This window comes from Pseudovirgaria hyperparasitica (genome assembly GCF_010093815.1).
Source record: "Pseudovirgaria hyperparasitica strain CBS 121739 unplaced genomic scaffold EJ05scaffold_25, whole genome shotgun sequence".
NCBI classification, from domain to species: domain Eukaryota; kingdom Fungi; phylum Ascomycota; class Dothideomycetes; order Acrospermales; family Acrospermaceae; genus Pseudovirgaria; species Pseudovirgaria hyperparasitica.
The window spans coordinates 142,923-153,883 of NW_022985573.1; the positions used below are offsets into that span (position 1 = coordinate 142,923).

At 38.1% G+C, this 10,961-nt stretch overlaps 1 protein-coding gene across 1 annotated transcript; it reads right to left on the bottom strand.

Moving 5' to 3' along the window:
* Nucleotides 1–6,917: 6,917 nt before the first annotated feature.
* Nucleotides 6,918–7,106, bottom strand: EJ05DRAFT_445816 (uncharacterized protein; the record flags this gene model as incomplete). The annotated part of the gene is made up of 1 exon (XM_033742198.1): nucleotides 6,918–7,106. A coding segment is annotated over one exon (189 nt), but the record flags the coding sequence as incomplete, so codon positions are not given.
* Nucleotides 7,107–10,961: the final 3,855 nt, after the last annotated feature.

The window sequence follows — 10,961 nt, forward strand, 5'->3', positions numbered from 1 at the left end:
AGTATAGATACTTAGGCTTTCGTTAGCCCTTTATATATCTATTTACTTAGTTCCTTCTATGGCCCTCGAATCTACTCTAGATATCTATTCTACTAGAAGGTCTAGTAGGTACAGAGTGCCTCTTTCTACTTATCTTAAGTCCACGACCGTATATTTTTCATGAGTTCTTAAAGGCTCTACTAGTCTAGAAGAGCGTCTAGGTTATCTCGGACTTCTTATACTACTTAGCTAGAGTCGGCTTCTATTAAGTACCTATACCGTATTTAATTCCGGCCTATATATAGGAGTACGCGGTAATATATACTAATTCGTACACGTAGCGCGGCGAAAGTATATTCTACGTTTCCTATACGTTTCTATACTTATTATTTAGTAAAGTATACCACCCTCTATGTCTAGTAGAAGTTATATATACTTATAACGTCTATCTCGCGTCGTAGTAGCACCGTGTTAGTAGCTTTATATACGCCTAATATAAGACGGAGTATACGGTTCTATATAGATTCGAGCTTTATTCGCCTAGTCTATATAAGAACTATATACTAGTACTCGTGTCCATACGTGAAGGCGGGTCGTGCTATAGATATATATAGCTAGCGTGCCTTATCCCGGGTGGTTCCCTATATAGAGGCTATAATCCGTCGTATAGCGGCTTCTATCTAGAGGGCCCTAGAGACGGCGTATACCACTTATAGTCTCTATTTAAGCTTACTATCTAGTATAACTCTAAGCGCGCATATACTTTATACTAGTAGTTCGTTAAATATATCGATTTAGAGGCGTTATTTACCTTCTCTAGTTATCTATTTCCCTTAATAATTAATAAAGTACATGAGCTAGTATTTCTCTAGGGCGAACTTTACTCCGTAGCGTTTTACCTACTAGAGGCACCTCTTATAGTCCTATTCTAGTCGTCTATATATTTAGTTGGTATTATTATTAATAGCTAGGAGGTATATATTATCGGCGTATCTAACTATCTCTATATACTTTATTCCTTAAAGAAGGTCTATTGTAAAGAAGAGAAATAGGATTGGAGAGATAGTACTCCCTTATAGGATGCCGTATACCGTCTCTTTATATTCGCTCTAGTATCTAGAGATATATATCTAAGTTATTCTTTCTATAAGAAATAACTATATAAAGCGTATAATCTATTCTAGTATTCGTCTTATCCGGAGGTTATAAATAAGTCTTATATAGTTTACCTTATTAAACGCTCCGGCTATATCGAGGGAGAGGAGCGATACTACCCGTCCCTATTTCTATACGGCCTAGATAACTTTAATAATATATTAGATAGCTATTATTAGGGAGCTATCTATCTTTATCTTCTAGTTCGGAGGGAGGAGATTATATTCCTATACCGCGGTACTTATCTTCTTTACTATTATAGCCTCTAGTATATTACCTAGGTAGAAGAGAAGGGCGATTAGTCTCTATCCCTTTAGGGAGTTAGAGCTCTTTCCTAGTTTCGGGAGTATAATAGTATAGGCGACTCGGAAGCTCTAGGGGTAGTACCCCTACGTGACGTATACTTAGAATATATAAGTAATAAGCGGTAGGGTTACTTTTATAGTACTTTTTAGGCATCGATTTAGAATTCCATCTGGTCCGGATGCTTTATCATTTAGAAGTATCTTAATAATATTAAGTATATCTTCCTCCGTAACTTCTTCGGGGATATCTACTATATATAGGTATTCGGCGCCGTGAACGTCTAATAGATCTACTAGTTCCGGGAGAGGGAACATAGCCTCCTATAGGGCCTTAGTTTTCTTAAGGCCCGTGGAGTATATTCTCCCCTAATATATTAGGGGAGGTATAAGTAGCGGGGGTATCGGAGTATCTACGCCCTTAGCCTATTTCGCCATGCGCTATAGCCCTATTACGTATCATATCTATTAACTAGTAATTATATACTACTATTTACGCCTTTCGTTACGGAGAACTTTATTATATTATTATATTACTTCCTTCTATTCTTCCTACGACTCGGGTATTCTTATACGGTATACGCGTCTATATAGCCTTCGGGCGTCTTATCTACTTTCCCGTACTTAAGGAATCCCCTTTACTTCTAGGGGCCGGTATATTCGGTATAGTACGTGTTTATTTCTTATATTCTAGTATATTTATAGAAGTATCTATACAGCCTGGTCTATAGCTAGGTCGTTAGATATATCGACTATAGAGGGATCTAGAATCGCCGATTCCAGGTCCTTTAGATACTTTTTCTAGTTAGTGTCCTTCTATATCTATCGTCCCCGTTATTTATTCGGGGTATACACGTTTATTACGGTTTCCATATATTTATAGTCGGAATCCGTCTATACCTAGCCTAGGCGGTAGTATTAGATCCGGTAACTAATATACTCCGTAGCGAAGGTAAGGTTAAGCGTAGACCCGTCTTCGTCCTATTTATATTTTTTCTATATAACTTATTCTATAGATATAAGTAGGTATAGGAAGTCGTCGTAGCGGGTGCGTAGTTCCCTTACTCTAAGTTCTTCCCTAACCACGGCTAGGCCTCCCTACTATTAGTAGTAGAGGTTAAAGTCTCCTAGGAGGATGTATTACCCTAGTTCCGTAGTACCCTCGAGCATCTCGTCTAGTATAAGTATACGTTATTAGTTATATATGTTATATATATATAGGGGGCCTATATCTATTTATAGATATAGTATTATCCTAAGGTTATTACGCTTAGTATATAACTATAATAAGAGTAGTATTAACCTATAAATATAGAAGAGGACTTATCTTTCTAGTCCTAGAGGGTATATAGTATAGTATCCGGGGTGTATAGTTAGTTTACTCGTCTAGTAGTATTTATAGGGTTCCTAGATAGCGAGTATTATAGCCCCGGTCTCTTTAAGGAGCGTCGCCTAGTTCTCTCTTTTATATTATACGTTTACCTATATAATTCGGAGTATATTCTAGTCTCTTATTAGGTACTAGGGAGTATATATATCTATATACTTATTCCTTAGAGGCGCGACTATCCTCACGCGGTAGCGGCTTTAACTATGCCTTTTAGTTATTCTATCGTCTTTAGAATAGTCTACTATCCCGCCTAACTACCTTCCGGAGGGGAGATTAGGGGTATTATAAAGGAAGGGCCCGTGGTAGGTATTATATTCTATAACTATCTCGCGCCTCTCGCTTTTATCGTACGAATATATTCTATAACCTCTTTACGTTTTATACACGTTAACGACTATAACGGATATTTCCCGTCGTAGTTTAAACACTATACTATGTCTCTATTTCTTGGTCCGTCTCCTCGCGGTTTATAAGGGTACTCCTAGGTAGTATGGTCCCTACGGTACTATCCGCACTTACTCTTCTATAAGTACCTTTATATAGTATATCTATACCCTTAATAGTTAAAGTACTATATTATTACCTATACTCTATTCTATAGCTCGGCCTTAAGGAGCTCTCCTTCTATTAGAAATCCCTTCTATATAATATATTATACGAGGGCGGGGTCTCGGAGCTCTATAATTATAGTAGAGTGTTTTTTCGCCGTCGTCTTAATCGCCTATAGGTTCTTCTACTACGCTTTTATAATCTTAATCCCTAGGTATTTTCGCGTATTAGATTATTCTATACACGTAATATCCTCCGCTCCGATAGCCTATCCCCGCACGGGTACTATATATACTATAATTAGGTATATAGCTACCCTAATAGACGCGCCGGGGAAGATACTATCTATCACGTTCGGATCTCGTGAGATATTTTACTATATAGTATTTATTATAGTAGTAAGTACTACTCTACCTAGCGTAACTTTAGTAGCCACGACGCTTAACTATATTCCTTTCTATTTATTAATCTTATTTATAATTTCCTTTAGGGATACCTATTAGACCTACGCTAGTATGTCCTTATCCTAGATTATAATACGTATACTATATACTCTATCTATAGTCCTAGTAGTCCTTAGTATAGTGGCTCCGGGTATTACTATAATCTAAGCCTACGTGTTAGGGCGCTTACCTTAGAATAGCTCTTTCTAGATTCTCCGTAGGCTAGCTTCTATTCGGTCGAGCCTACTACTAGATTCCTCTCGTGGCGACTTCCTTTCTTCCTCTATAATTTCTCTTAGATTCCGGATAAGGTCCTGGAATATATAAAGGAGGGTCTTCTTTCCCTTCTCGGCGTCCCTCTCTACACGTATTACCTAGTATTTAATTTTATCTAGGAGGGTCTCCCCTCTCGGGGTCCCCTTAGTCTAGGTTATCTATAGCGCTTCGCACCCTTAGTTAGTTCCTATATTTTAGATAGGTGTCTAGCTATCTATATTAATGTCGCTATATAGCCGTTTCTACCGTACTAGTAGGGGTATATCTAGCGTATACCGGGGTATTACGATGCCTAAGGCCGCTATAGTTATTAGTTAAGGGTAGCCCTTAACTAATAAAAGGGGGTCGGCGTATTAGCGTTTATTAGATATAGTCTATACTCGTGTTATCGAAGAGTCTTCGAGTATATATATATAGTATCTCTATATATTAGTATTATCGTGTATTATACGCTATATGTACGTACGTATGTTAGAGGTTGTTATACTTAGTATACTCTATTATTTAATATATGTAAATCGCTGTTTTGCCCCGAATTGACCAGTTTAGTCCGTTAGGGTGTAAGAAGTTTTTTTCCGCTAGAATTAATACTAATTATAGAGGATCCCTATTATTTAATATAATAATAATAATATTAGTAAACTAGGTAGAGTACCACTCTATAGGCGCATGCCTCCTCTAGTCTAAGCTACTATATAAGAAGAAACCTACGAATAGGAAAAACTCCCTTATATCCATGACTACGCTCTATCTATCCTCTCGTTCTTTATATATATATAGCCCTAGAGGCTACTCATAGGCCTATAGCCTATATTATAATAGTTTACCCTTAGGTAGCACGTGTAGATACGGAGATTATTAGTTAAGGGCTGCCCTTAACTAATAATCGCGGTTCTCCTAGGGTTCTTCCGACGTATACTAGGGTTCTTCTAGTATATATCGGGCTTCTTCCGGTATATATACGCGGGTCTACTAGAACTAGAGGAGAGGAAGATGTACGAGCATCTATTAGGCGACGTCCTTAGGGTACTTATTAAGCTATTATATAATATCGGAGATTCTCGTTATACGGACGAGGGCTTATCTTAGGGTATAGAGGCTAGAGTACGTCGCGAGGTAGTGGCGTATTATACCTCTCCGGCCGTAGTCCTCGCACTAGGGAGATATATCTAGGACGCCTCTCTAGTAGAGGTAATATAGAAGATCTATAGCGCCTGTTTAGGCTTAGAGGAGTATAGATGCTTAGGCCTTCGTAAGCCCTTTATACATCTATTTACTCGGTTCCTTCTAAGGCCCTTAGATCTATTCTAGATACCTATCCTATTAGGAGGCCCACTAGGCTTTAAGTACCTCCCTCTATTTATCCTAGATCCACGACTATATAACGCGGCTAAGCTCCTTAGGGCTCTATTAGCTCAGGACGGTATCTAGATTATTTCGAACCTCCTACGCGGTCTAGCTTAAGTCCGCCTCTATATAGTATTTATATTATACTCGAGTTTATCCTATAGTAGGGAGGGCCTAGTAATACGCGTGGATATGTGTGCGTAGTACGGCGAAGGTATATACCCTATCTCCTCTACGTTCTTATACTTATTATTTAGTAAAGTATATAAGTCTCTATATCTAGTAGAAGTCCTATATACTTATTACGTTTATCTCGCGTCGGAGGAGCGTTATGTTAGTAGCTTTATATACGCCGGAGATAAGGCGGAGTATACGGTTTTATATAGACTTAAGCTTTACCCGCTAAGCTTATATAAGGGCTGTGTACTAGCACTCGTGTCCGTATATAAAGGCTAGGCGTGCTAGGGAGACGTATAGCTATCTCGCCTTATCCCGGGCTATTCCCTACGTGGATGCCGTAATCTAGTATATAGCGGTTTCTACCTAGAGGGCTCTAGAGACGGCGTGTGCCACCTATAGTCCCTATTTTAGCTTATTATCGATTATAACGCCGAGTGCTCGTATACTCTATACTAGTGGTTCTATAAAGGCGTCGATTTAGGGGCGACGTGCCCCCTCCCTAGTAGCCTATCCTCTATAGTAGTTAATAAAGTATATAAGCTAGTATTTTTTAGGTGCGAATTTTACTCCGTGGCGCTTTACCCACTAGACGCATTTCTTATAGTCTCATTCGAGTCGTATACATGTTCTACTAGTACTACTATCGACCGTAAGGAGGTATATATCGTCCGCGTATCCGACTACCTCTATATATTCTATTCTCTAAAGGAGGTCTACTATAAAGAAGAGGAAGAGGATCGGGGAGATAGTGCTCCCTTACGGGATGCCATATACCGTCTCCTTATATTCGCTTCGGTATCCAGGGATATATATTTAAGTAGTCCTTTACGCGAGAAAGGACTATATAAATCATATAATCTACTTAGGTATTCGCCTTATCCGGAGGTTATAGATAAGTCTTATATAGTTTACCTTATTAAACGCCCCTACTATATCTAGGGAGAGTAGCATAACGACTCGTCCTTATTTCTATATAGTCTAGATAACCTCGAGGATATATTAAATAGCTATAATTAGGGAGCTTCCTACCTTCGCCTTCTAGTTTACTAGGAGAAGGCCGTGTACCTATACTACTATACTTATCTTCTTAGTAATCGTAGCTTCTAGTACCTTACTAAGGTAGAAGAGGAGGGTAATCGGCCTCCATCCCTTTAGCGTGTTTAGGCTCTTCCCTAGTTTTAGGAGTATAACCGTGTATATAGTTCGGAAGCTCTATAGGTGGTATCCTATATAGGCGCACGCTCGGAATATATAGCCTATAATTAGTAAGGTCGCCTATATGGTCCTCTTAAGGTATTAATTCGGAATTCTATCTAGCCCGGGCGCTTTATCATTCGGGAGTGTCTTAATAGCGCCGAGTATATTATTATCCGTGATTTCTCTAGGGATACTCACGGCTTCTAGGTATTCCGTGCCGTTAATATCTAATAGGTCTATAGGTTCTAGGAGAGGGAACATAACCTCTCGTAGGATCTCTATTTTCTCGAGGCTCGTGGAGTACGTCTTTTCTTAATATATAAGAGGGGGTATAAGTAGTATAGGTGTCGGGGAGGCGGTGCTTTTGGCCCATTTTACCATATGCCATAGTCTAGTAGTATTACGTGTATATCTATCCGTGACTATATACTACTATTTATATCGCTCGTTACGGAGGACCTTATCTCGTTATCTTCTCGCCTCTCTCTATTTATCCTACGCTTTAGATATCTAGTTATAGTATACACGTATATATAATCTCTAGACTTCTCGCCTATGCTCTCGTACTTAAGGTATACTTTTCGGGTCTAGGGGTCTATATATTCGGTACGGCACGTGTTTATCTCTTACTCTCTAGTACGCCTATAGGAGTGTATTCACGGCCTGGTTAATGGCCGGGCCATTAGATACGTCGACTATAGACGGGTCTAGGATCGTCGATTCCAGGTCCTTTAGGTACTTTTCCTAGTTAGTATCCTTCTATAGCTATCGCCCTCGTTAGTCTTAAGGGGTGGATACATCTATTACGGTCTCCATATATTTATAGTCGGAGTCTATCTATATAAGGCTTGGGCGGTAGTATTAAGTCCTATTATAAATATGTCTAGTGGCTAGGGTAAGGTCGAGTATGGATCCGCCCTTATCTTATTTATATTTTCGCTAGATAATCTATCCTACTAGTATAAGAAGGTATAGAAAGCCGTGGTATCGGGTGTATAGTTCTCTAGCTCGAAGCTCTTCGCGGGTGACGGTTAGTCTACCCTACTAGCTATAATAGAGGTTAAAGTCTCCTAGGAGGATATGTTATCCTAGCTCGGTAGTACCCTTAAGCATATTATCCGCCTAAAGCGATTAGTTCTAATTATATATATTATATATATAGAGGGGTCCGATATTTATCTAGAGGTATAGTATTATCCGGAGATTATCCCGTTTAGTATACGACTATAATAAGAGTAGAATAGACTTATAGATATAGACGAGGACTCTCCTCTCCGGTCCTAGGGGGTGTATTATATAATATTCTAGGTATGTTATTGGTTTATTCGTCTGGTAGTATTTATATAGCTCCTATATAGCGAGTATTATAGCTCCGGTCTCCTTAAGGAGTATCGCCTGGTTCTTACGTTTATACTATACGTTTACCTATATAATTAGGAGTATATCTTGGTCTCTTATTAGGTGCTAGGGAATATATAGACCTATATATTTATTTCTCTAAGACGCGACTATCCTCGTACGGCGGCGGCCTTAGTAATTCCTTAGGGCTGTCCTATTATTAGCTTTCTCGGGATAGTTTACTATTCCTAACCGCTTCCTTATAAGGAGGTAGTCTATAGTAGTAGTATTATAGTAAAGAGAGGAACGGTAGTAGGTCGTATTATTTATAGCTACCTTACTCCCTTCATCCGGATTAAGTGGATATATTTAGTAATCTATTTACGTTTCGCGCACGTAGCCGACCACGACGGGTACTTACTATTGTAGTTAGAGTACTTCGCCATATCCCTATCTCTTTAGCCCTCTCCTTATATTCCGTAGGGGCACTCCTAGGTACTATATTCTTATTAATACCACCTATATCTAGTCTTTTAGGAGCACTGCTATACCGTATACCCGTATCTCTAATAGTTAAAGCACTATATTATCGCCTATACTCTATCCTATGGTTCTACTATAAGAAGCTCCCCTTCCGCTAGGAATCCCTCTTACGTAATTTAATGCGCGAGGGCGGGGTCCTTAAGCTCTACTATTATAGTAGAGTATGCCTTTAATCTAGTTTTAATCCCTTATATATTCTTCTACTATGCTCTTATAATCTTAATCCCTAGGTATTTTCGCCCGTTTAACTATTCTATCCGCGTAATATCCTCTTCTCTAATAACCTATCCGCTTATAGATATAGAGTATATCTATATCGGGTATATGGCCGCCCTAATAGAGGCGTCTAGAAAGATGCTACTAATCGCGTTCGGATCGCGCGAGATAGTCTACTACGCGATATTTATTATCGTGGTAAGTACTACTCCTTCTAGCGTAAGTTTAGTAATAATAACGTTTAACTATATTCCCTTTTATTCGTTAATCTTACTTACTATATCCTTTAGGGATACTTGCTAGACCTATACTAGGGTATTCTTATCCTAGATTACGACGTATATACTATATACCACGTCGCTGGTCCGGGGGGCCCGTAGTATAGCCTCCGGTATTACTACTATTTATATCTATATACTAGGGCGCTTACCTTAAGTAAGTTCCTCCTAGATTCTACGTAGGCTAGCCTCTATTTAGTCGAGCCTATCCTTCGGTCCTCCTAGTTATATCTTCTTCTCCTCCTCTATAATTCCCTTTAGATTCCGGATAAGGTCCTAGAATATATATAGAAGGGTCTTCTAGCCCTCTCCGGCTTCCTTCTCTATATATACTACCTAGTAGTTAATATAATCTAGGAGGGTTTCCCCTCTCGGGGTCCCCTTTATTCCGTCTATCTATGGCGGCGTGCGCCTTTAGATATGTTCTACGTTTTAGATAGGTGTATAGTTACCCTTAGTAATATCGCTATATGGCCTTTTCTATTATACCGGTGGGGGTATATCTAGTATATACCGGGGTATATCGGTGCCTAAGGCCGCTATATTTATTAGTTAAGGGCTACCCTTAACTAATAAAAGGGGGTTAGCATATTAGTATTCTAGTAGCGTAGTCCGTGCCTCTATCTCCGTAAGGATTTTAAGAGGGTATATATATATCTTTACACGGCGATAACGTCTTAGTTTCGACGCTATACGTACGTGCGTATAGTAGTAGTTAGTATACTCGGTATACTCTATCGATTAAGGTGTATATCTCGCTATATTACCCTGAATGGACTAAGTTAGCCTCTTGGGGATGTAAAAGTAAAGTTTAAATAGTTTTCCTATCTAACTATACTACTATCTAATAACTCTATTCTTATATTCGAATTACTCTCTATATAGTACTATAGTTAAGATAGTCTAACTAGAACTAAGAAGGTTAACACGATCTACTATAGGGATAAGTAATACTATATTAAATAATAGGGATCCTCTATAATTAGTATTAATCCTAGCTATTTCTAACTAAGAAGTAGAGATATTAGACTAAATCACGGAGCTTTTAGACGAAGAAATAGTAGATATACTAAGTAACTTCTAATAATATAAAGCTAGATAATAAGTTATAGCGGAGCCACGTAAGGTATTATAATAAACTATTACTAAACTTTAAGAATACGTTATAAATTAGACTTAAGAGATTTAAACTCTTAAAGAATAGATAGAACGCGCGAAACTCCTTATAAAGAGATAAGAACTTAAGGAGTCTCTTAAAGAACTACGCCGAATAATAGTAGATAGATAACTTTCTATACTAATTTAGGCGGAATTAGTTTACCTACTATTAGAGTTATAATAATCTACTATACTCCTAGCCGCTTCATTACCGATTTACCCTACTCCTTCTCTAGATATACTAAAATCTAAAGACCTAACTATATTTATAGAGAAGAACTAAAAGGAGTAGAAAGACTAGAAGAGAGACTACGAAAAGTACTTCCTTAATAATCCTCTACTCTTTTCTACTAAAGTATAATATATTTTATTTAGAGAATAATACCTAGACTTATAATTCTATAATTAATAGAATATATAGAAGGAAGTATAGCTACTATCTGTAATAACCTAGAAATATTTAGCTATATTTATACTAAACACTCTTAGAACGGATAGAGAATATAAAAGAAAGGTACTATCTAAGTTAAGAAGCGTACTATAATAACCGAACTAGATATCTACTTAACTACTATAATACCTCTAAAACCTATAGAATAATATCTCTACG